Source organism: Strigops habroptila, chromosome 3, assembly GCF_004027225.2.
Source record: "Strigops habroptila isolate Jane chromosome 3, bStrHab1.2.pri, whole genome shotgun sequence".
Taxonomy (NCBI): Eukaryota; Metazoa; Chordata; class Aves; order Psittaciformes; family Psittacidae; genus Strigops; species Strigops habroptila.
Genome location: NC_044279.2, coordinates 69675974 through 69702887, shown reverse-complemented (window position 1 = coordinate 69702887; position 26914 = coordinate 69675974). Strand labels below are relative to the sequence as shown.

Genomic DNA, 26914 nt, shown 5'->3' with positions numbered 1-26914 from the left:
GAAAAAGGTACCTAGTGAAGAGAAACACAAAAGCAGTTTGCTGGCCAAGATGACCTACTGAGATCATGAGCTGAGGAGCAATTACCACAAGCCTCTGCCAGAAATAAAAACTAAAAATCGAGAGGACTAGAACACAACTGCTGCAAAGAACTGCTTACAGTTGTAACAGGCTGGGGCTTAAAGAAGCAGCAGTTTTAACACCAGGATCTGAGTTTCTGTTGCTCCTATGGCCCTTGTGAACAGTTAACAGCCAACTGCTAGCTAGATGAGACCTTCTACAAAGGTCAATACACAGACATATTACAGAGGTTATTCCACCTCTTCTTGCACAATTACTTCCAGCCTCTTAGATGTGGGAATTCGTTTAACAAACAATTCTCAGCTTCCAAGGCAACAAGCTGATAAGAGCTGTCAAATCTCGATTTAATATGGTATAACCTTTCCTGGCAGTATGACAGAACATGCTTTGGACCATGTATTTGGGATAAGCACGTTGTTCCCTCCCTTTTTATCAGAACAGAAAGGTTTTGTCAGGAGACAAGAGTAATCGCACATAGACACAGATTTTTAGTCTTTGTCAATCACAGCAACTGCCAACGTGCCACAGATTTACTGTTCTATGAAACTGGGTCCATGGGAAAGAGGAAGGTAATCCAGGAAAGCAGCCACACATGCTACATTATATATAAACAAACAGTTTCATAAAATCATATACAGTACCTCCCCTGGATCTCAGAATTTGCAATGATACCAGTTAGTTCCCTTTACAAATAGGAAAGAAAATTTTAATACAGATTTTCCTCAATTTCCTTTAATTGACCAATGGGATGTTTTAAATAATTAAGAGCTGGTCTATTCAGGAAAGATTTTTCTCAAAATAGGTTTGTTCGGGCTTCAAGATTTTTGCTTGGATTTTTATTTTGCTATAGTTAGGTAAATACACTGAACATTCACATCCCCCTAGCTTCAGTTATAGGGTATGTGCCACTTCCCTTTTAAAAGGATAGCATCTCCTCCCAGCCTGAACAAGTAAATTTCAGTTCAGCCACAGGGCTCAGTGTAGTACACACTATTCACCTCATAGACTGCATGCTCATACCTAAGTCAAACCTACTGCAAGCTAAAATGCATACCAAGGGTTTTTCTGGTTTACACCAGAGTACTATTTGCTTTGGGTTTTGTTGCTGCTGTTAATGCACAACACAGCACACCTCCATTTTCAAGCAGTTTCTAAGGACTCCTAAGGATCCGGGACACAATAGTATTTTAGCTGCTCTACCAAGCCGGTAAACTGTTAATTGTGGAGGCCAAACATGTTCTAATTGAATTACTGTGGTACTCCATGGATATTGCCAGAAAACAAAGTAATTTTTTATCTTTCCCCACCTCTACAGCCTGGAAATAGTCAATTACCCAAATCAAATGTTGACTTGGAGAAAAGGACAGCAGTTAAAGTTTGTAACTACAGGCAAGAGAAGATCCTGTGAAGTATCCTGTGAAGTCTGTCTTAAAAGCATCATGGCACAGATCTGAAACAGTCATAGCTTCATACAGATTAGTGCATTTTTCTATACCATGATAACTTGTTTTCATCCATGTTGGCTTTTAGGTGAAAAACAACTGCCAGGATTATCACAATGGTGTGCATTTATACTGGCCTTTGGGCCCGGATCAAAGCTTAGCAATGCTTTCTTAAAATTTCTGATAGCTTCATATAGCAGGGGCTAGGAAGAGAACCGCCAGAGCTGTCATTAGTCCTCCAAACCAGGTTTCAGTTCACTTGTGTGTTTTTGTAAATAAGGTTTTGGGGAATAAGAGGTTTTCCCCACCTGACTAAAGAAGATTTTTCTACAAGATTCTGACACCAAGCCTTTTCTGCTCAGCAGGAACGTGTACCAAGTTGGATACAAAAATTTTTAGGGGAAAAGCTTATCGTTTTATGCAGCAAACCAAAAAGCTTTTGTTCACCTAAACACCGGGGGATCTAAATGGCATTGTAGTACTAAACATGATATTGTAAGACTGTGCCTTTGTTTCCTTGGCTTTTCAGAAGCTTTTCTAGACATTTAAATGTCTTCAGTTGAGGCAGAATGATCAGCGAACATTTGGAAGACAGAAAGGAAAGCAGAGGTGTTTAATCACAGGCTGGAGCCTGCTCTAAGGCAGAGACTGGCAAGCTTCCAGGAATGGTGCACCAGACAGTCCCCCTTTCTTCCTCACATTTAGAAGATTAAGCACGTTGGGAAATGTTGTTTTTCAAAGAGCCAAGATGTTGCCAACCTGCTTACCAGCAGTGTTCTGCCTCAAGCAAAGCAGATGCTTTCACAGCTTCTATTGAATCCAACCTGCCTCTGTGCTATCCAAAGTCTGACCATGCACCCCTTTACCACCCACTCCACAAGTTATGTATCCTCATGAGTTTGCTGAGTTTTGCCCAACATCTGAGAGAATAGACATTAGTTGAAAAAGACAGCTCTGGAATGTTGCGGATAGCTAATCTCTTCCCTTGTCATGTATCTGTAAGATCCAGGGAACTGGGTTCACAGAAACTCTGTGCTCATATTTTACGAGCAAAGATGTGGAAGAAACTTCATGATAGTGCAATGAATGAAATGAATACAATGTATTATATACAGTTTGTGCACTTCAATTTTATTATAAATGGCTATTAGGGAGACCTAGACTTTCAATAATTCTTATCAGTTAAGTGCAGATTATAACTGATTGGTTTGGCACAAGAAGTGCAAACTGGAAAAACTAAAGTGGGACAAAGACCTAATGTGGAGGCTGGACACGCTTTTCTAAGGGGTTCAGAAATGTGAAAGTGGGACCATATGTGCTCGCTTCTCTTGGGGTGTAACATCTGGAGGGACTGCCTACAGCTGACAGTTGGAAGAATGAAAGGCTACAGGACTGGACTGCTTTAGGATGTTACATCTGAGCAAAGCGAAACAAAGTTCTCCAGCATGTTTAGCAGCTTTTGCGTCATGTCCAATGGTCTTTTCCTTTATGTCCCTTTCTCTTTCCAACTTTCTCCATTTGATCCCTTGACAATTTCTCAGCATATCTCACAGGCCTTTGCTCTTGAGCTTGTCTTGCAACACAAACTCTTCCTTCCTTTGGGCACTTTGCCTGCCGCTGGAATCCCTTCACAAGGCTAAAGATGAAGAAGGATGTTTGCCTTCTCTTTCCTCAGGTTTACCAAACGATTAGTAACATCCCTTCCTCTGCGGGCTGTGCCATGCAAGGTGCTAGGAGAACAGAGAAATCAAAGGAATAATAATTAAATTAATAAGTGTTAATAAAGCACTAGATTCCTCATATTTTCAATCCCATTGCCCAGCTGTCAAATTTCAATCCCTTACACTCTCTTAAATTAAAAAATAATCTCTTAAATTACAAAAATCCCAAACATTAGACTTTTTCCCAAGTTGGGCTCTTGTATTGTAGCAATATCCTTTAACAAAACCATGCTTAAATATATTTTTCTAGAAAAGGCCAGCATATTTTTAAACTCTAAAAAAATTCAGAGAAATTAATATTTCCACAATTATGTCTTTAAAAAGCAGAGAAGTATTATTAAAGAAAGGCAAAATGATAACTGTAGAAAGGTACAGACAGTGCTATACATTCATACAATAGCTGCTTCTGGGAAAGAAATGCTACACACACAGATGCCTGGGGAAAATTGCATGACTAACATGCATACTACTTATGAACACCAGCGGATAACCATAAACCATTTTCAAAATAAACCAAATTTTGAAGGCACAATATATGCCTTTTTGTTGTTGTTTAACAATGAAGTGTACAGCTAGGAAAAAAGCAAAAAGGAGAAAGCTGAAAACCTTTTACAGCTCCTGCAACCACAAACATTTACACTTAGGAAAAGCTCCTTAACCTCAACTGGTAAGTATGTTCAAATATTTTTATGTGAAGTTAAAAACCTTAAGGATTTAACCAGCTTTGGTCTCAGTTTCTCCTTTCCATTTTTACTTCACAAAACTAAGCCTTCCCGAAGTAGTGCATGTATCAATTAAGATTATCTATCCTGTTGTATCCTCAAACTGGTAAGAAAGCACAAATGTGAGGCAGCAGCAATTGAAAAGTTGGAAAATTTAGCATACACCAGTATCAGGGCAGGGCTATATAGTGCCTTTGGCACCCACAGGTGTTTAACACAGTTGGTATGAACAAGCCTCTTCACAGATTAGTTGTAGGCTGGTTGCAGTTTCAGTTGTACCATGAGAAAGGCAGAGCCTGCTTACAGAACAACAGCAGCCTTGTGCACAAACTGCTGTACTAAAATCCATGGGATATAAAGGCAACATCCACTACCTGGAAAAGGCACTTCCAAATTTACTTGAATCTGCATAAAATTGTACAAATAAGAACATCATGTTTCTATGTACTTACCAAATGAGGTTCCCTCTGCAGGACTGTCGATCTATCTTCCTGGGAGGCATCGTATTTGATCTTTCACAAAAGTCTTGGTTGTCCAGGAAATTTCTCTTTTAGTTAAGAGTCCGTAAGTGCCTGTGTAGCTTCCAGCTGTGTTTCTGCTTTAGTTTGGGCACAATGCTCACTAGTCCAACAGAGCCTCTGCCAAATTCAGTTCATCTCCATGCAGCACACATGTCATAGAAATGTTTTTCTGAAGGCTTTTGTATTTGGTGTTCTTAATAAATCTGCATCAGTTTTCTTGACTTTGATACACATCCTTCAGTTACTTTGTCCTGAAGATCTGTTCAATTATCTAGTGCTGGGTGGTGACAGTGATCTCTTAGCTACTGGGAACATAACCTCAATATGATCACTTATCTTTTCACAGAGAGGGTCCAGAATCTTTGTTGGCAATACAGGGGATGGAGGCTGTGGTCAGATTTAGAAGACTAATTTTACAAAACCTGGATCTGCAGATGCTATTGGTATATCCCAACATCTAAATAGGAGGAAGACAGCTGGTCTGGAGGATAGTAAAACAGCGTGTATGCAGAAAAGCTACTAAAGCAGTATCAAGAACCTGGAATTGGCATCTGTTCACACTGATCTTATAGTGGTGTGGCTTATTCTGAAACAGAGGTATGTCACTTCAAGGCAAATAAACTGTAGTTTGATAACACAAACTAAAAGAATTTGTGAGGATACAAGTTCAGTTAGTATTAATTTTAAGTACAAAATCTTTCCAGTTTAGACCAGGAAATCAGTTTAACAGGTAAGACCCCAATTCTACAGACACTTATGCACGTTTAACTTTGGTTCATTACTAATTCATATCATTCACGTGAATGAAGATATTCACTTCTTTGAAGTTAAGCATAGCTATATATACATGACAAGCCAGATTACAAAAACGGAGAGAGAGTTGCAAAGAAGTATTTTGAGCGTTTCTAAGCACACAGTACTGAAATGTTATGTCATTAAACAGCAGGAATAAGGTCATACCCAACAGAATCTGAGGGGGGCGCTGAGGGGTACGATCCAGATGCTGGGGTGGTCTCTCCTAAGGAGGCCTCCTCCTGTGGTATGGGGTGATGTTCAAAGAACTTGGAGACAAACAGCAAACTGTGAGGCAAGAACAAAACAAAAACAACCTAACTTGTGCAAAACCCAGAAGCTTCACAATACACTCAAAGATTAAAACAAAACCCCTCACTGATCAAATTCTAAATTAAAAAATGAAGACTATGCTAACACATGAATCTGCAAGATTTGTCAATAAAATTATTTACTTGGCAAAGGATCAAATGATCATTCCTTAAACATACCTTTGCGGAAAGTAAATTTTTAATCTTTTAGTTGAAATTGCAAACATCTGGTTCCTGAAGAATGCACAACTTATACCTGCATGTTGAGTATATGAACTTCTGTTTGCACTGATGCAATGCCAAAAACCAGATGTCAAACAGATAGAACTATGTTATCCACAAGCCCTGAGCACAAATTCTAGTGATGCTCAAGAAAACAGGTATAAATACCAACATAAGCAGAATTTAAATTTACTCTTGGAGGGAAACCTAGAATTTTAAATGATTCCTTATACAAAAGACTATTTAAAAGACTTAACAGCCTCTGCTGAAACCAATCAAATACAACACAGAGCCAGTTTACACCAGATCCTTAACCTACATCAAATTATCAATAATTAAATTCAAGAACACATGACTGCTTGGGACATTCTCTTTTTATGTTTCTTACCTAGGCATCAAACTCATTAATGGATTATTTTCAATCACTGTAAAACCAACTGCAATTTTACCATATTAGACTAGTGTCTCTTCACATTTTTTTCATGTTAAGAGAATAAACCTGCGTCTAAACCCACATCTAAACATTTAAACAGGGCTCTAGCCATCACATAATAAAGAACCAGTTTTGATTAAGAACAACAGCTGTGAACAATGAGAAGTCTGTCTGATACAGTCAAGTGCTCAGCCACCCCATTCATGCTTCAAAGAAAGCATTTCATAGTCCAGCAGAAAAATATGAACTGGTTGTCTGAGTTAGCACAGAAAGAACATGAATTATGCGGCCTCACAAGAACAGTTCAACTCCTGTAATTTTTTCAGGCACCTCCTGTGACTTCCTGAATTACAGATTTAACACTGACAACTGTAAGCTTAATAAAAAGCTCAACTTTTAAAACCAATTGTGATTACTTACTCAAGTTGGTCATAATTAACACACATCAGTGGCACTTCTGTACTACAGCGCTGGTGAAATTTGTAGCCACACGTCTGGCACCGGAATCCCTGGAAAAGCAGCTTTCGACAAAAGTCGCAGAACGCTAACGTGAAGAATGTTTTTCGTACCTACATTGTCAAAAATAATCATAATTAGAATCCTTTTTAAGCCTAACATACGCTATTTGCTTTTACCTCCCTCAAACACACTTACAAGCCTCTTTACGCTGGCGCTACAGTAAAACAAATTTACATCAAAGATTTGTCTCCTTTTTGAAATACTCTTCATGCATGAAATTTTTCTTTCAACTATTTGTTAGAATTCATGCTTCGCTTCATTAGCAGTAAGAAAACCAGCAACAAATCTGAAGCAACACACTGCACTGTTTTCATGCTAGAGACATTCAGAATTTAACTGGATACAATCTATAAAAACAAAAGCTGCTGAAATACCTCATCTTCTAATTTTTCCAGGAGCCAAACGACATTTCCATCCAACACTCACAGGACTGGAAATACACATGACTTGTATATATGGCTTCTATATATGGTTACATATATAGTTGTAATTTTGATTACTGAATCTTAGAAACGCTTAAAATCAAAAAAGGGTGAACATGTATTACCCCCATATTATAGGGGGGGAAATGATTTAGTTTCATTTTCAAATTTAGCAATACTTGGTATAAAACCACATTCTAGTTGTATTACTACATGTAGCAATGAAAATTTCAGAAGGATATCAAAAAAATGTTAAGCCTACTACACTTTCATCTAACTAGCCATAGCCAAACTAGCTTGTTCGAGTAAAATAGTTTAAGCAGCTTGCAAACACAATCTCAGGTTTTTCTTTAAATAAAAGGTCTTTCTTGTCAATGTGACAAACACTATTTCCAGGATTTTGTACACAGCTGTAACAGTTCAGATGGATTCTGTTTAGCAGCTTCCATTTACTTGGTGCCTTATCAGGTCAAAACATATTTGTGCACTAGCATCACTGATGATGTCAGCACTGCTCTGGGAATAGTTAGTTCATTAGTTAATTGCTGCTGCAGAGCCAGCAGGGAGGCCCAGAATACATTTTATAGATACAGCAATACAAAAATAGTAGATTATTATTACAGCTCTGCAATGCAGTGCTGATTTAAACCCCCTACATTTATAGCTTTTAGAGGGTGTATTCCATCCAAATGTGAAAGTTTTAAGGGTGATCAAGTACTCTAACGTCACTTACTTCAGTTACAATTCTATCTAATTCACTTAAGCTATTGTGATTAAAAACTTCTTTTGCAACCCCTACCATATTCCACAGATACAAAATATTATTCAAAGTTGTCACTTTGAATTTGAAAGTACAAAGTTGATTTAACCCTACTCAACGTCTCAAAAACCAGTACATACAAAATTGTGTGTTGTGAGTGGCACGTTCTCCAAGACTTCCACATGTAACTCCTCCCCCGTGAGCCAGGAAATGTCAGTGTCCCAGCCAATTGGCTTCTTCTCTCTAAAATGTAAATAAGCCTTTATGAATAATAATAGTAATAATAATAATGATCATAATAATAATGTGCATTAAGATAACCTACAAGCTGGAAACTAATTTTTTTCCCCCAGAGAAACTCTCTCTTTAGTTAAGAATTCACTATAACCCAGTCAAACAACCCCAAAAACTTAACAAAGCCAATTTAATACTTGTTTGGTTAGCATGAGTTTGATTAATGAATCAGCTAGCAGTCTGTAAGTTCATATTACTCTATATTATGCCCATTCTTGAAGTTATTTAATCTTTTTCTAGGAGTCTGCTGTTCTTTTTAGACATGTCTTCAAGGCACAAGTTGGTTTAATGCTATCATTCTGAACTTTGAAAACAACTTCCACAGTTGTTGGACAGAATCAGCCACACTGGGTAACTCCAAGAGAGATTCTATGAGCAAAAACCATCACACAAAAACCATACCCATCTTGTATTCTGTAAACAGCACAGCACTCTGGAATAAGACCTCTCATCATCAGCGCTTTCTTTAGGCTGTCTCGGACTGTCACTCCACATCTTGCTGGAACCTAGAGGTCAAACAGAAAAGAAATTAACTCAAACAAGTACCAATTTATCCCCCCCTACCGACACAAACATTTTGACCTCCAAATGCTAAACCCCACTTTTCATGATGCTTTACAGAATGCCAGGTAAGAGTTTTTCAAAATCTTTTTCTACTATGGGCAATTCTATTATTGAATAGTAAACAAGCAATTTAGCTCAGCTACAAAAGAAACAAGCTTTACATTTCTACTAACATCTGGCATGAAATCTTGACCCAACTCCAAAAGTGACTTTCCAACTCTTCTCAACTTGAAGAAAGTGGAGACGCAGCATGCAGATAGCTAATAACTACGTACGTCTACAAAAGTTCAGTCCAAGCTGTAAGATTAAGTGAGGAAACATGCCAAGGAATTAAAATGAAAGAACTAACTTGGAGTGCACTCAAAACAACATTATGATAAAATGTAAACATTTTATTTTCTATTTCTAAAAGAGAAGATAAACATGCAAACAAGTAAAACAATCATCTGAGCCAGGCGGACCACCACCTCTCACTTTAACCTATATTTGCAACTCCACAGACATTTCCTATTGGGAAAATATATTCCTCTCTTCTGTTTCACTGTTTGAAAAGTTTAAATATCTAGCAGGATGGGAAGAATGGAGAAGCACACTAAAACTATCCAAGTAAAGAGATGCAAACTTTGAAAAGTAAAGGTATTTTCCTTGCCTCTATTTTAGCTATAGGCATATCTTATAAAGTATATCATCTCTAGGTATATCTGTGACTTACCAGTGTATAGCGTCAAGCCATAAAACCAGAACAATACATAATCTGGTGATTAAGTGCAGTTAAGGTGTTGAGTATTACCCACTTACTATTTCTAGAACTCAAGAGTGAAAATCTGTAACACTTTAGGTGGTATACACACTGGGACATATGCTGTAATCATGGACAGCACCTCAAACATGAATCAAAAGAAAAACCCACAGACTTAACTAACCAAAAAAGTCTGTCTGAACACCTGAGACTTAATTCTAGCTTGCTAGTGGTCTAAGCCAGAGCCCTTGGTAGCCAAAAGCAGTCTCTTAATCAGCTTCAACTGGCTTTGGATTGGAGCCTAGTTTTTGCTCCTTGCGCTTCAATTTCCATGGGTATTTAGGGGTCCTATGTCCTACTTAAGGGTGACAGTGAGAAGCAGCAGTCTATTTCAAGTAGCTTTGTGAACACCACTTAAGGTTACGCTATATATTGCATTTCTAGAACTCCAACGTATGCTCTTCTGAGAAGAGACAAATTAAAGGATTATTTTGCTTCACAATCTTCCTCCTATTAATATGAAAGTGCTTCTTACAGGATATTTGTGCATTTCATTTGGTCAACACGTAAACATCTGAAAAAGATAATTTCTACTAATTCGAAACCTCCTATAGCATGCTGCTTTACAGTCTAGATATTGAGCCTTAAGTGACTTTGTTTTACACATTCCATTACTTCTTAATGCATCTTTTCATTATAACTTCTTCCCACCCTAGAAGTTAACGCTGTGGCTTTCACTCACGTGTAGGTCATTCCTCCAGCATAAGACATCCTTAATTGTTACTAATATCTGTCACTAGTATTAAGAGGGAGCCTGGGTGCACCTATTATTGTCAGTGTCATCAACAACTTTCCATCATAAAACTCAGCCCTCTGTTACTTAAGTCTCTACCAAACTAGGCTGGTTGGTTAACAGGGTCCTTCTGTGACCGGTACGCCCTGCTCCCAACCCCTGGCAATGTGGTCAGCATAACCAGCATCATTTCATGAGGCAAGCAGCCATCTCTGTGACCAAGTGGGTCACGTATTCATTCTCCTTCCCCTCATTATCAGGCCCTAAAGGTCCTGTCAACCAAGCAGGCAAACCAAACAGATTTCTTCTTTCCCTCCCTTAGCCTCAAGGTTCCTGGGTGCAAGGCTGACTATTCCATTCCTTGCTGGCCTTGAAGGCTCCAGGCACCCAGGGCCACCAGGTGGTGGTGGTGGCCCTGTCACAGAACAGGGAAGCGTAACAGCACCCAGAGCACTGTCTATAAAATCGAGCAGGTACCAGGCATAAGGCTGGAATTTGGTCTGGGCCTGCTGCTGGACAGCGAGACCCAGGACCAGCCAGTGCCAGGGATGTCTCCAGCATCCTCTGCTTCCTCTGAGGATTAAGGGAATGACTCATGTTCTTTTATATGAATTTTGAGTCCAGATTATGATTGTTACATTGATACAGCAAATCATGTAGTAAAGATTTGGCTTGATCTGCAGACAGTCCAGCTGATTAGATGTTATAATATAAATTCTGTATTACTCCACTTATAAATTGTATAACATTGATTCTGATTTGTAGAAATTCTGTGCTATATCCTGTTAAGAAATCACAATATCCTGTTAAGAAAATAAAGCTTTGAAAATAACGCTTTAATTGTAACTACAATTTAGTGCCATCATCATTCTGCCAAGGATCCCTAAGAGAACTTGGTGTCCCCTCAGTGTCAGATGACAAGTTCTCCCTGCCTCCAACACACATATTTACAAATACAGAGTAAATATTTAAGAATTTGAGTAAAATCTCTGAGGATTTCAGAGGTGTGCTCCAACCTCACACACACGTTGGGTCTAATGTGCAATTTCGATGGAGGAAACAAGAGTTCTTTGGCTCAAGGCTATTTTTCCTCTAAGTACAGCTCCTGCTGGATTGAGGTAGAGCCCCCACAGACATTTCAGGTCTACCTTTCCAGCAACCTCAGTTACTTCACCACTGATATCCACAGTGGAAGAAGAAATTCAGATACTGAGAGGATGACAGACAGACAGACCGACCGTGGAGGGGTGGGCAAATGAAGAGACCCAGGAAAGCAGCTGGGCATGAAGGAGAAATGGGAGGAAACAGGCAGGACAAACTTAAGTACTGACCAGGGAAAGCATGTGTATACTGGGAGAGAACATCACCATCAAGCAGGACAGAGGGAAGACAGACTGAAGAGCTAAATGAGGCAGAGGGCAGAAAACAAAGATACAATGAACTACTACGTAGGGGGAGCTGAGGAGGCAATCACATCCTGAATATGTAACTTTCATGCTGTGATTAGGAGAAAAGATGGTTCATTTTGGATAAGAAACACCACAGGAAAGGGAGTGCCTATGAGAAGTGCTAGAACTGAGCACAGAGAGGGGAGAAAACTTCAAGACAGAAAGGACTGAAAGAAACCAGGGTATTAAAATCTAGACCTGGGTGAGGGAAAGGAACAGGACAAGGAGGAAAAGCCAAGCAGTGAAAGATGACTAACATTAAAAAAGAGATGAAGAGAAAAAGCGAAAGAGCCTTGGACTCATTAAAAGATATTTTCTTCCTTCAGCACTGATCTTCCATAAAGGGTGACAACATCCTCCAGTACCTCACGAAGCAAAGATATGCATCAGGAACACAGAAATTCCAGCTCTATTAATGAATTACACTGGTTTAAATAATGCCACTTCAGCTGATTTTTCTCTTTTCTTTTTAGTTTTGCTGAAAACAAGAAAGATTTGTGAAGTTACAGGCTTCCATTTAAGAGATTAATAAAATCAGAAAGGCGAGCTCTCAAAATTTGGAAAGTATCAGTGAAGGTTGCCTACAGCAATGCAAGTGCAATAGGACTATGAAAAACATGCATTAAGCATCTTGCTCACTTTTAATTTCCTATTTCTCAGTATTACTTCCCCAAGTCCCCTTAATTAAAGTCTGAGACATATTTATGCAACTTGCAATTAGAAACATGGATAGAACATTTGTTCTCTTCACTGCCATTTGCAACAAGATCCAACTAAAAAAAAAAACAGTTAGGGAACTGTTTTGATTACTTTCAAAAAATCACCAGGACCCTGAATCAGCATCACATTTAGAACGTTCTCTTACAGAACTCCTGAGCAGAGAAACATAAGGCTAAATTAAAAGAACTAAATACTAGAATAAATCCCTGTAGTACTGATTAATCATTTTCTCAGACTGGTACAGTACGGTCTATCACCATCTGTGCATGCAGCCCCTCCAGCACCCTCCTTCAGTCCCTATCAGCACCTGCTACAAAGCAGAAATCCCACCCTGCAAAGCATTCCCTCTACAAACCTCTCTTCCTCCCCCTGACCCCCCCATCCTCTTCTCACACTCAAATCACAGTAAAGCTAAAGAAAAATCCTGCTCCAAGAAAGTGATTTGGAAAGCAACTCAATCTTAAGAAAGAAAACAAAACAAAGAACAAGTTCTTTTTTTTCCCTGCTAGCAGACAGGCTCCCTGAAGCAGGATTTTCAAGACAGCGTCCTGCTCACCCCAAGCTAGAGGGAGGGCCCCACAGCATGGGAGCACGGGGAGCAGGAACCCCAGCACGGTGCAGCCCCCCAGCCCGCTGAGGCCCTGGGCACCTGCCAGGAGCCAGCAGCTCCAGCACAGGAGGCAGGCGGGCACCAGCGTGGGTGTATCAATTCCATCGAGAGCACTGACAGGATTCCCACAGAACGTTTTAACCAAATCACATCAGCATTTTTGACAGAATTGGTTCCTCATGAGACCCCACTGGCACTCCTGTGCTCAGCTCTGGGGCCCCCAACATAAGAAGGACATGGACTTGCTGAAGCGAGTCCAGAGGAGGCCACAAAGATGCTCAGAGGGCTGGAGCACCTCTGTTATGGAGACAGGCTGAGAGAGTTGTGCTTGTTCAGCCTGGAGAAGACTCCAGGGAGACCTTAGAGCAGCTTCCAATGCCTAAAGGGGCCTACAAGAAACCTGGAGACTGAGTTTTACATGCGTGTGTAGTGACAGAACAAGGGGAAATGGCTTTAAACTGGAAGAGGGGAGACCTAGATTAGACATTACGAAGAAATTCCTCATTGTGAGGGTGCTGAGGCACTGGCACAGGTTGCCCAGAGAAGCTGTGGCTGCCCCATCCCTGGCAGTGTTCAAGGCCAGGCTGGATGGGGCTTGGAGCCATCTGGTCTAGTGGAAGGTGTCCCTGCCCATGGCAGGGGTTGGAGCTGGATGAGGTTTAAGGTCCCTTCCAACCCAAACCATTCTGTGATTCTAAGAAAAAATGCACCCTTGTGATTGTAATCCAGTAAACTGAACAAAATTTGCATCTTACTGAAACAAAGAATGCTTAATATTATTTCAAACCCATTTTGCCCACATCCATGCAGTACCTTTTGATCCCTCTGGTTTATAACTAAGAATCTAAATATGTTTCATAACAGTTATCACCTAGAAATTCATGCTACTGAACTAGGGGGATCTGTTCCTAAATTGCAATTGCTAAAGATTTTCTTTCAAAGTTACTTATATACCTAAGATTTGCAGATCAGAAAAGGTTTAGGTTTTTATAACAATTTGAAAGCTGATTCAACAAACAATTTTCAAACGAGAAAACCATGAAAGAATATGGGCTATATGATACTACGGAACAGTAGAGAAGCTGCCAATAGGGACTGCAAGATGTGTTCAGTGTGTAGCTTAATAATATGCCAGAGACGGTAATTTATTTGTGCATCTTGAATCAGGTGAGTAGTTATTCAGGAAAACACCAAACCACGTGTTCAACTTTGCAAACGTGAAGTCCCAAGGAAACACATGAAAATTATTACAGATTCCAAAAATTCTCTAAGCAGAGTCTTACTACCTAGACAGATCAAACACAACTATAGCACTTAATTTCCTCATTTCTTTTAATCATGTAAACTATGCCTGTGGACAATAAGTATTCATAACAAATTGCTGATATATATATTTAGTCGTGCAGCCACACACATTTCAGCAATGCATAATAAATAATTTATTTCTGTAAATCAGGTCATTCCCAATTCAGTAAGAAATTCAGGGCTACATCCCTAAATAACTCTTACATCACTTTTCTAACATCAGAGCAGAAACTGGCATAGTGTCAGTAAGTTAAAAACACTTTCTCACACCAGTGCGGTTTCTACTATCTTACAGCAATAAAGAGACTGAAGAGCCTGAGATGCACTTCAAAAATCAACATAAAGGTATTCTCCGAAAGTGGAGAGGCTGGACAGCTCTGAGTATCTAGTGTGATACTTCTCACAGTTAGTCAGCTGGTTCAATTTTTCCCCAGCCTAGCACTGCAGTTCAGCTTGCTTTAGACAAGTGGTATGTATGTATGTATGCATGTATGCATGCATGGTATGAGTAACACACCTTAGAGCTTCAGAAAAATTCTAGACAGTTAAACAGAGTACTAGGTGCAATACCAACGATATTCCAAGTAGTATGGATTTTGAATTACCACTTTAAAGTACTGATTTACTTACCTTAATACATACACCTTGAAAGATCACACTTTCCCCTGCCCCAGTACCTATATGACTAAAAATTGCCAGCAACACGCTCACAGAATTCGGTATTTGGGGACAGAACTAAGCTAAGCTGTCTTTTTGCCAAATAACTAGTTTTGCCTTCTGATGTGTTAGGTTTTCTGGTAAGAAATCCAAACATGAGATCCATGTTTAGTTTCTCATCTTAGGTGTGAAGGACAAATGTTTAACCAAATCAGCTTTCCAGGAGAAAGCAGCATTTAAGAGTATACATTCTTAATGGAGCACATTAGTAAGACAAATGGGAGACAATTCCATCGCATTAAATCTTGCTTCCAAGGGAAGTTAAACAGAATTTACCCATTTTACAAAACTGTTACCATTCTATCAAATGCATCCCATTTAACTTGCAAAGACATCAGTTACCAGCACCCACTCACACCTCCAACGCAATCAAGGGGTACTCATTTGTAGAACACAATGGACTCATTTACGTCAAGAGTATACCATCATTAAACCACACTGGATCAAACCTGCTGTGCCTAGTCAACAGCAGCCTCCACGCACTATCATTTTTCAACCTTTTGAGGGACAGCTCCCAAACTGCATTCAGAAGAGCACTGATCATTGTTAAGGTGATAGCAGACCCACTAATTACAAATAATTAAAAAAAAAAAGTGTGGAAAATATGGCTTTAGACTTCAGACTTGAGAGAAATGCTCATCTACAAAAATATCCATGACCACTATATGTGAATCAAAACCCAGGACCTTTAAGTTTTCTGTTCAAGTGACGAAACGGTCAGCTGGCTGCTCTCCAAACCAAACCCCAAACACATTAGAAATTTAAGTTAAAATTAGTTTAAATAACTCTCATAGGTCAGATCCAAAGTCCACTTGTGTAGTATCCTGTTTCAGATCATCACACTGCAAATGTTTTAAAGGCAGGGAAGCAAGAAACTGTACTGCAGAAGGGCTAAAAATTCACATCCCCCTCTAAACTGTTGCAACTGATCCTAGAAACAGATACCTTCATCTCCAGGTAGTATACACATTCTCTACAAATATTAAAGCTTTGGTTGGTTAGTTTGCTTAAGCAACACAAGAAGCCATGAATTTAAGCATGACTTACCAGACAGTAAATTAAAACATTTCTTCTTATTCTTTTCAGATTTGTGACTTGCATTCTACTTCGCCAAGTGCCTGCCTAGAACATCATGAGGTAAAGGAAATACATGCCAAAGAGTATTTTCCTCTATCATTCATTACTTTCTACAGACAGACTTTCCATCTCTTAGGAAATCACTAAGCTCTCCTTACTTGAGGAACACTCTTAAAAAGCAGCAATCAATGTTGCACGAGGCATTCCAAATGACAAGTCATTTTACAACAGCAAGCTTTCAATATTGTTTGACTTTGCAATCTAAGGCTGTGCGTCAATAAAATTGAAGTAGATTAAATTACTCTCTCTTCAACACATACTACTTTGAATTTATCCAACATCGAGTTTAGCCTGTGTGGGGGGTTAACCCTGGCAAGCAGCTAAGCACCACACAGATGCTTCCTCACTCAGTGGGATGGGAGAAGAGAATTGGAAGGATGAAAGCAAGAAAACTCCTGGGTCGAGATAAAGACAATTTAATAAGAGAAGGGAAAAAAGAATTCCTAGTGATGCAGAAGCAATCACTCATGACCAGCTCCTGAGCAATAGCAACTACAGAAAAAAAACCCCCTCTCCTCTGTTTTATTGCAGAGGATGATGTTATATGCAACGAAATATCCCTTTGGTCAGCTGGGATCAGCTGTCCCCACTGTGCCCCCTCCTCAACCTATTTGCTGGAGGGGCAGTGGGAAATGGGGAAGGCCCTGACCGCCGGCACGCACTGCTCAGAAATCAGCACTGTTTTGGTCACCAGTCGAAAGCAGAACTATAGGAGCTGCTGTGAAGAAGATTAACTCCACTCAAGCCAGATCCTGGTACAATCTGCTATAGCACTGCTGCTCACCTTGTTTCACTAAATACCTCCCAAAGACACATTCTTCAGGCTTTCCTAAACCTGAAGGGATTACTCATAGTAACTTGTAAAGCCTATTTCATTGCACAACTCCTGTAATGTAATAAAATTTCATTTGCTTATTGACAGCCTAAAGGAGGTCTTCCACAGTTACATTTTTTCCCAATAAAAACTGATAAATTGTCTCTAATTTGATTTTGCCTTTCAGCAAAAGGACAGGTAGGCCAGTAACTCTCCCAGATGATCCAAGTATTTAAAAAAAACCCCAAGCTATCAAGTGAGTTTTACTTAAAAGTAAACCACCTGTCTGTTCATATGATGCATAAAATTCCAAAGCATGCAGATACATTTAAGCAAGCATTCACTGGCACAGGCTACAAGTAAACTCCATTTCTGCCGCATGTTTGATATGATATAGGAATTTTTAAATTGTTTTTGATTAGAAAAACCTAATCATGTTAAACCAGGTGTGTAATTAAAAACAAGAAACTAGTTTATGCACCTGCCTGAACATCCCTTCTCTGAATTTTCCTTATATTGACAGGTGAAACTGGTAGGACAGCTTGAATGCCTACAGAAATCCAGTGCTTACTACTCAGGAAGCTTCAGGCACAAGCTCACAGCATAAACTGTAGAAAGCAAGATGCAAATCTTAAGTCAAAAGAAATGCATCGAGTACTAGATTTAAAGCCAGAACATTTGAAGGATCCCGGTTGTGCATGCATGATGAATTAATTTATGCTAAGAATTTAGGCAGGGTAAAAATATCTGATTCTTCCAGTCTTCATGACTGCAGAGAAGACCACATGATTGCTTGCCTAATTAAAAGGCAGATGTACTAATTAACCAAGGTGTGACAAGGGTGAGAAACCTGAAATAGGTGTTGTCCCCATGCACAGCATTCACAATCCTGGTTAGTTTCTGTAAGCCTTACAAATACAAATTCTGCCTTTAAAAAAACCCCCTCAGTCTCACATTTGCAGTTTGAGAACTTCCATTAACTTTCTAATACATGTGTAACTATGACACTTAGATGAAGCATACCCACACATAAAAGTGGGGAAGAGTTTAACTGGCCCAAATTTATGCTGAGTTTTTACACAACTCACTTCTAATTACTCTTAAAAAAGAAGAAACAAAGGATAACTAAACCCCACACAATCTATAGTTGAATATAGAAGGGGAATTAAAAAAAAAAAAAAAAAAAAAAATCAAAACCAAACCCCAAATATTTATTTTGGTTTAGAAGCTGCCATAGGAAGTTTTTAGATCTCACGGTGCGTAAAAACACACGATGATCTGATCCTATCCAGAATGCACAGACATCTGAAATACCTGGAGGCCACCAAGCCTTTCCAAAGTCCCAAAGCAGGAACAGCACTTGCTTTTCTTCCTCCCCTCCTCCACTGTCTATTCAGACCACTACTGGACAGAAATGAAATTCAAAATGACCAAATCCACTCCTTGTTCATGCTCAGAGAAAGACAGCAAGTGCTGGAGCTGCAAGAGGTCCCACTATAAACTTCCTGAGCAGAACAGCAGATTCCTTATCACTCTTACAGCCACTCCACCAAGGCGGCCAGAAGACACAAAGCAAACATCTCCTCTAGAAGCTAGTAGTGTGTGGCAGGCAGCAACAGGCTAAATACAGATTAAGAGCAACTTCTAACTTTTCAACCTCCATCCATTCAGGACGGCTAATTTGCTTTCAGACTGTTTCTTCCCACACTCTAAGTACTTGGCTGGAAGAGATTTCTTAGGTAATCAAAATCCTTTAAGGCTGCTAATATTAAGCAAGATATATATACATGATCTTGTTCATAAAGAACTTGAGTTAGAAGCACTCCTACCACGTTCTCTTCTTTCCTATTAAACTTCATGTTCTGGTTTTAGCTGGGATTGAGTTATTTGTCTTCCTAGTAGGTGTGCAGTGCTGTGTTTTAGGTTTAGTCTGAGAACAATGCTGATAGCAACAACTAAAACATCAGTGTGTTAAATAATTCTTACCCTGATCAAGGACTTTTTCAGTCTCATGGTCTGCCAGTGAGGAGGGGCACAAGAAGCCGGGAGGGAGCAGAGACAGGACACCTGACCCAAACTAGCCAAAGGGGTATTCCATACCACAGCACGTCATGCCCACTTTATAAACTGGGGGGAGTTACCTGGAAGGGCAGATCACTGCTCGGGTCAGGCTGGGTATTGGTCACTGGGTGGTGAGCAATTGTATTGTGCATCACTTGTGTTTACTCTTTGGGGTTTTTCCCTTTTTGTCCCCCCCCTTTCCCCTTTTGGGTTTACATTTTCTCCCTTTGTTCTTTCCCTTATCATTACTACTAGTAGTAGTGTATCTTGTACTTTAGTTATTGGACTGTTCTTGTCATGGGTTTTACATTCTTTTGATTCTCCTCCTCGTCCTGCCCAGAGAGGGGGGAAGAAATGGGGGAGCGAGAGAGTGGCTGCGTGGTTCTGAGTTACCGGCTGGGCTTAAACCATGACATTTCCCTACATCAGAAATGCAGTATTGTTCCTCTGTGCAGTTATTACTAGTTTTAGCTATTTGCTTTTGTACCAGGTCTTGTATTAAATGTCTTTTCTCAGAAGCCTTTATTTCCTTCAGTATAGGAAGGAAAATAAGTTTGTACATTAATAAGTACAAGAGAGCTAGCATGTGGCAGATGTAAAGATCAACACAGAATATGATTACTCACACCACATAGAATCATGCTTGTGGAATTCCATACCACGAGACATAGATTTCTAGTATCCATAGTGCAGGTTTAATAGAGACTGAACAGAGGATTTCCAATTAGAAAACACTTACGCTTACAAAATTCATGAGTGACAAATAGCTCACATTTGGAAGAGGATTCAGAGAAAATATTGTATGTGCCTGTCCTATTCTTGTACTCTTCCACTGTAACAGAAACACTACGGATACATCCACAAAATGTATGTTCTATTCAAGGTTTCAGAACACTTTCCTGCAAAGGCCCAGCCGCAACATATGTGCCACAAGAAACCTGTCTAAAGGTCTACGGTAACCAAGCAATCTAACAGCTGACTTTCCTAAATAATTCTAAGTGTTCTGTCAACTTTTACACAGAAAGGCAAAAATTAGAACAGTCCTTGCAATTGGGAATGGGCATTTTTTCCTTATCCCCAGCCTACCAGTTTAAAACTGTCAGTCCTGAAGACATGCAAAAGCTACTTTACCCAGGTGCTCAAAACACATCCCCCCCTTCAAAGAAGGAGAAAAAATAAAAATAATCACACAACTAGAAGCAACACCCAAAAAGGCTTAAATCTTGTCCTATATACAAATACCGTATTCCTGTAACCTTTACACTTGGAGAAAGCCATTTATGCTCATTGCCTTCAGTTCATTTTCAACTTTTCCCACTGTTTTCTGCCTTTTACATTAAACTGAAGTTACCCTATTTAATGGCTTTTTTTTTCCCTACCCTCTTTAATGGTTTTTTCCCATACCTCAGGATCAGTTGTTAATCCTCATTCTCCTTGAACTACTACGCCTTCCCAACAACCTGCTGTGTGTCTCCTCCTGTTCATTTGTATGAGTGTCATCTGTTTCTTTTCTCTTTTTGCTGGCACCTTCAAACATACAATCACACCATTTGAAAAAATAAAACCAAAAACCCAACCAAACACCCTAGTCCACAACACAATTATCTAAGGATTCCACAAGGCTGCATTTTCTTCTGGCTCCATTCACTCTCTCAGAAATCTCACCAGTAAATGTAAACTTTGCTTTTATGCTGACACACTATCATCCACTTCCCCTTCTAGACTATCTCCCTCCCACCAAACCCAAGTCTCAGCATCTAACAATCTCTTGGACTTCTAGCAGCCAGCTCAAGGTCAGAGTTCTTACATCACTCTCCCATCCAAAAGCTCTCCCTCAATTAGCAGGTTTGTTACCATCCACCCCACAGCCATTTAGATTCCTAATCCAAACAAGCTCTAAACTAACTTTTCCCTAAATTCTCCCACCCACAGTTTGCATAAGTCTCATCGTTTTGTTCTGCAAAACAACTGATGGCCTCAGGTAGAATTTAACCATCTTGCATTTTTATTAGTTCAACATTCTTCTCCCTGGCCTAGAAAACAACAAAACAAACCCACCCGCACAGACTTATCCTGGTCTTATCTACGCAGAATACTTCTTCCAAAGAACATTTAACTTGCCAGTTGAACCATGCCACTGAGGAAAGAGGAAGTACATGCATTTCAGACATTTATCTCTCTGCATTTTAAGGGATAAACATTTTCCCCCAGCAGAGAACAGCAAACAATCTCTTTTTTTAAGAGATTGTTCAGTGAAGGAAACGTCCCTTCATCCCTTCCCAGGCTGACTAGAGAAGGAAAGCAATCTTCTATTTCTGATGCTACATATTCACTGATCCCACTCCAACTAACCAGACTAGCTACTTGGTTTTGCTTTCAAAAAAAGTTATGTTCTAATCCTGCTCTGCCACTGGCTCAACCAAGATGCCGACTTCCAACTTGTTCCAACTGCTAACTGGTCAGCGGCAGTAGGGTCTACCACATACTGGCTAGGCTTCCAAGGAAGCACCTACTCACCTTTTCCTACATTAGGAAAAACTTTGTCCAACACTGTGCTTTACCATGACACGTACAAAGAAACTTGACATTAGCTACCCCAAACATGCATCAAAATGACTTACACTGATCAATATGGTCTCATTTCTTTGTACTCCATCAGTTTCCTCACATTTCATTTCTAACCGGAGCCAACTCAAACAGATGTATTTGCTTGATCCCACACACAAACAATACTACTAATAAACAAAACATGTAGACAGCTCTCAAGCAACAAGGCAGTTGCTGGTCAAAAATGTAAGCATCTCCCCTCCTCCCCATTTCCTGCATTTTTAACAGTTCTAAACAAAAAGCAGAAGGCTGTTGCAGTACTTGGGACTGCTTCAGAGTATGATCAAAGATAAATAAGGAGGTTGGTTCTCTGTTACCAACTTAATTCCATTCACTTTAAATTAAGCGAGGATGGTGAAGCACTGGAACAGGTTGCCCAAAGAAGTGGTAAATGCTCCATCCCTGGCAGTGTTCAAGGCCAGGCTGGACAGAGCCTTGGGCGACACGGTCTAGTGCGAGGCATTCCTGTCCATGGCAGGGGGTTGGAACTAGATGATCTTAAGGTCCTTTCCAACCCAAATGATTCTATGATTCTAAGTCAGTTTAAGAACTGTCATTGCATTCCCAGATGAAAATAAACCCTCCCTAATATATGACAACATTTCTTCCATCCTGAAGTGGGTCTGTGGTTGGAAGTAGAGACTGAAAATATTATTGTGATATTAAATAAGATTTCTTTCAGAAGTTAAGGTTGAAAAGCAGTTAAGGTTGGGGTGGGGGAAGCTTGTTGCAACACTGCAACTTTCACAGCATCTCTCTCCTCCCAGCTATGTGCCTGTTTGTAAGGACACGTTTTATGCATACTTTAACAGCCATACGGAATGGGGAATTGGGTGGGAGGTGAGGCCCTAATGGCAGGTACCATGTATTTTCACAAGCAGTCTCCTTCCTGCTCCAAACCATCACATCAGAAACTATCCTGTATACTTGGAAACCCTAAATTACCATCATTGCTGCATAAGCAAATAGCACATTTAATGGTACAAGTAAGACACAACAGGTCTGGTTTTAAAGCCAGAGGTTATGAAGGAAGATTAAGATGCGTGCACTGTGCAGCACTTCTCTATCTATTAGGACTATGAAGGAAGTCTATCACAGCAAGTAATCTTAGTGTTCACTGAAAACTGCTGGGTCCTTTTTAGGCTAGTAGCCTATTACCTGACTACCGGCAGTTAAACCTGCACTGTAAGCTGCAATTCCTTCTGAACTGGGGTTGCTTCTGAAACTTCCTTAGTTTTCAATAGACTACGTGTAGGATTAATAAACACTGAAAACAGATTAAATACATTAAGCCACTGTACCAGAAATTCCTGGCGTTCTCAATAAGATGAGCACTGCTTCAAGTTTCAGAGAAACAAACTTCAGCTCCATGGCCACTAACCTCAACACTCAAGAGTTCCTATATGCACCGTTTCCCAGCTCTAAACCAGAGATAATTTACTAAGTCTGTTAAAAAAAATGTTCAACTTAGTAACGCAACTAGATCTAAGCGGTGTGTAAAACTAAAGTAAAAAGAAGCCAGCTCGCTCCCTGAGCCGAAGCTGAACCATTAATTTGCAGTATCTGCTGACCAGACCCAAGTATATATTTCCAATTTACACACAAACAATACTACTAAATTCTAAATTTTGAGGTATCTTCATTGTTGTAGAATTCCTGAAAGTCTTGTATTCTGTATTGTTGGTGTAACGCACATCTTTGTTAACACATCTGTGTTAATCCTCCAGACATCATTCAAGAGACCAAAACAACTGAATGTGGCAGAGCACAAAGAGTGATTGTGCCACCTCTTTAACCTCCGCACAGGTATTTTTTCAGCTCCTAAATTAACTTTTGCATACAGAGGGAGAGAGATACAGGAAATACTGAGGTTACAAGTATGTGAATAGAATCTGACTCACCACCGTCCTTTGCTTATTGGGCAGGAAGACTCTAACAATAGGCTTCTGTGGAGACTTGGGGTTATTCCGTGACATATCAGCAGGGTTTTGATAAACTGAAAGGGACGAAGGTGCTACAGAGAGACTAGAGGAGGAAGATGATGCAACTGTGTCTGTTGAAGCTGAACTGGAGACAGAGAAATCAGTTCCATTCCCCATGGATTCCAATAACTGCTGTTCTCTCTGCTGCAGAGCATCTAGTTTGCTGGTGTACTCTTCATAGGCCTGTGAAGGAAGAGCAGCTGTTTTAACGATGCAGTAGCCTCAGACAAAAACAGAAATCGAAATCAGAATGAACATGCAACAAAACACATTCTAAACTAATTCAAAGTTCCCAGCAATACGAACAAAGTCATCTGGTGAAATTTTTCAGTAGGATACAAAGAAGAAATGGCTTTCAATTCTTTATGCTAAACCTTCTGAACCAACAAAGAATTATTTAATAGAAAAAACAGGTAACTGGATAAAAGAAACTATAAGTCACAGTTTCAAAGCACCTGCACTAAACAGTCTAATTCTAAACCACTCTGAGAACCACAGCAGCCTTTAACAAATGTTGTCAGCTGCACTGCCGAACCACTGTGCTATAGCTAAATTTATCATTCTGTTGGAATGACAGCTAAATTCATCTAATACATCTAATGTAATAATTAAGTGAAAGCTGAAATCTGCGTTTTACCATCTGTATCTGAGCTCACCTAGCTCATTGTTCAACCATTCTTCACCTCTGGCACTGTCCTTTCATACCAGATAGTACAAAATACTTTCTTTTTGTTTGCCCTTAATAATATATGTTTGCCCTGTTACAAAGGAATCCATAAACATGTAACAGCGATTCTTTGAAAGAATGTAACATCTGTATGAGATTAACGTGATTTTCCACCAAGTTTTTTTTAAAACTTGATTGCACACTGACCACATTTCTTAAATAAACAAACAAATATTCAGTAATATTAACTTTGCCCACTAAGTTTTCATTAAATGTCACTAAGTTAACATTATTGCCAAGCTCTGTACTGCAAATATATAATCGGTATGTATTTTTGTTTAAAGGTTGTTTCCACCAACTTTGTCTTTATAACAAGAAAATTTTGATCTGTATATAAGTATCAGAATTACTTCTTCAGCATATAAGTTAGTAGAGAGTATCTTAAAAAAATCTGAATCATTTAAGGAACATGTGTTTCATGCTACATAAGCATGTCAGCATTAACCAAGGACGTGTTAGACCTTTACAGACAGGAGGAAACAAAGATCTTGCAAACCCAGTATCTAAGCAGTAGGGAACAGAATTTTCTGCTTAGCTCTCCAGCAAGATTAAGATCTATGCCAAACTGCTTTATGTATTTTCAATGCCACAAAGGATACTTATGACAGGGAAAGATAATATTTTTTTATTTAATTAGCTTTCCTCTATTTTTCTGTACATAACGTGTTGCTAAAGTTACAGGCGATCTGAACTGACCAAAAAGTCTGCAGGGTCTACATGTGGGGAAAAAAAAAAAATGTATAAAAGTTAAGTGAAAAAAATCATAAGCAATCAGTAATGCTGCCATGAATACTACATTTTACTATGGATCTAGTTCTCCGGGTTGCAAGTTCACCTAAGCCAGGCTTGTCTTGTCGAGTAAACAGTGGTTGGCCTCTCCCTTTTTATGAAGGTTTAGCATCCCCCAGGATGGACCAATGTTCAAAATCCGTGTCATCATCCCCGCAGTGTTAACAAAGAGAATAACTTGACAGTGAGGCCTAAGAAAGAACATTTCAAAGAACGGTGATGAACATCACAATTTCAAGTCATAAATTTTGAGGGTCCATTTTTAATATATGGACATCAGTTGCAGGAAACTAAGAACTACTTAGTGTTTCTTTTAAAAACTGAAGATGTCTAGCGTTTCATGAATAGACTCCAAACCTGGAGAGTTTAAACCAAAACATTTTCACTGTAGCCCAATTCTACTGTCCAAAAAAAAAAAAATCTAAAGGTTACCCAATTATAAATAATGACATTTTTGGGCTGTACAGTAACACAAGTGTCTCTCTCCTACTTTCAGGACCAACTTTTCCTGTAAATTCCAGTAAAAAAGCTCCATGTGTCAAGAATTATTTTCAGTAAACAAAAATTAAGAATCATAAACTGTTACCATTTCACCAATGCTTTTCTAAATACTTACTTCCTTTTCTCATGAACATTGCAAAATATTATTTGAACACATGCAACATTACATTGCTTCCGGATACTTGCAGTCTTAGTTCCTTCACAAAATTACACACATCTTTTGAACTACTCAATCGTACAATGTTTACACTGGCAGCTTAATCTGTCACTAATGCAAACTCCAAGTCAAGTGATTTATCTTAAGAGAATAAACAATGAGCATGGAAAGCTGGGAGCTGCTGCTGGCTTTGGGTCCTATACCATTAAATTCGGCATGAAAAGCTCTCTTTTTTATGGAGACAAAAGCTCTCAAGTATCACATTGTTACTCAATGTCTTACGACAAGATCCTGTAATAAAACATAATGGAACCAGAAATGCATCAGTAGACTTCAAATACACTTTTGTCTTTAAAAAAAATATATATGTATTTTTAAACAGAAGGAGCAACAGCAGAAACAGAGTAGCTCCTATAAAATCCCTTTTTCTCAAAGATTAACTACTTTGTGAGACACTGGTTTCAGCTGATGACTAGCACCCATAGATCCTACACAGCCAACAGCACCCAGTCAAAACAGAACCATCCCATAGAATTAAACTGAAACAGTATTACAACAGCAAGTTGTAACGCCAAGTATTTCTAGCTAAAATAAAGATTATGCTGCAGAGTTGGCCTATCTACAACAAAGCCCTTAAACTTAAAACTTGATAAAGAATCAGAGGAGGAAAAAAAAAAAGGGAAGAAGAAAAAAAGGTTGGAAGGTATCCATGGAAGTCATCTATTGCAAACACTTTTTTAACACAGGGGTAATTTTTAAGTTCAATCAGGTTGCTCAGGGTCTTGCCAAAGCAAGTTTTGAGAGCCTTGAAGGATGGAGACTCCACAGCCTCTGGGCAACCTGTTCCAGAGCTCAAAACCCACTCTCATGGTGAGGAATTTTCTCTTATGAAATTCACCTGATGCTGCCTGTGGCACTGCCTCTTCCCCTTTTGCTGTGCATGTCTGAAAAGAGTCTGGCCCTCTCTTTAGGTTGCAAAAGCCTGGCAGGTTCCTCCTTAGCCTT

At 39.4% G+C, this 26914-nt stretch overlaps 1 protein-coding gene across 4 annotated transcripts in view; it reads right to left on the bottom strand.

Annotated features, from left to right (window-relative positions):
• The window catches only part of BRAF (B-Raf proto-oncogene, serine/threonine kinase), an 84280-nt gene that overhangs the window by 34275 nt on the left and 23091 nt on the right, over positions 1-26914 (bottom strand). For 3 of the 4 annotated variants that reach the window (XR_004389891.1, XM_032919837.1, XM_030480904.1), the window contains exons 3-7: positions 23655-23918; positions 8641-8744; positions 8085-8187; positions 6664-6812; positions 5446-5565 (exon numbers count right to left, since the gene is read on the bottom strand). Coding sequence is in view for 3 of the 4 variants with exons in the window: in XM_032919837.1 (XP_032775728.1) it covers positions 5446-5565; positions 6664-6812; positions 8085-8187; positions 8641-8744; positions 23655-23918 (740 nt within the window). In the remaining variant the exon portion in view is untranslated. The remainder of the gene's footprint in view (positions 1-5445; positions 5566-6663; positions 6813-8084; positions 8188-8640; positions 8745-23654; positions 23919-26914) is intronic. The other variant, XM_030480905.2, reaches the window with a different exon arrangement.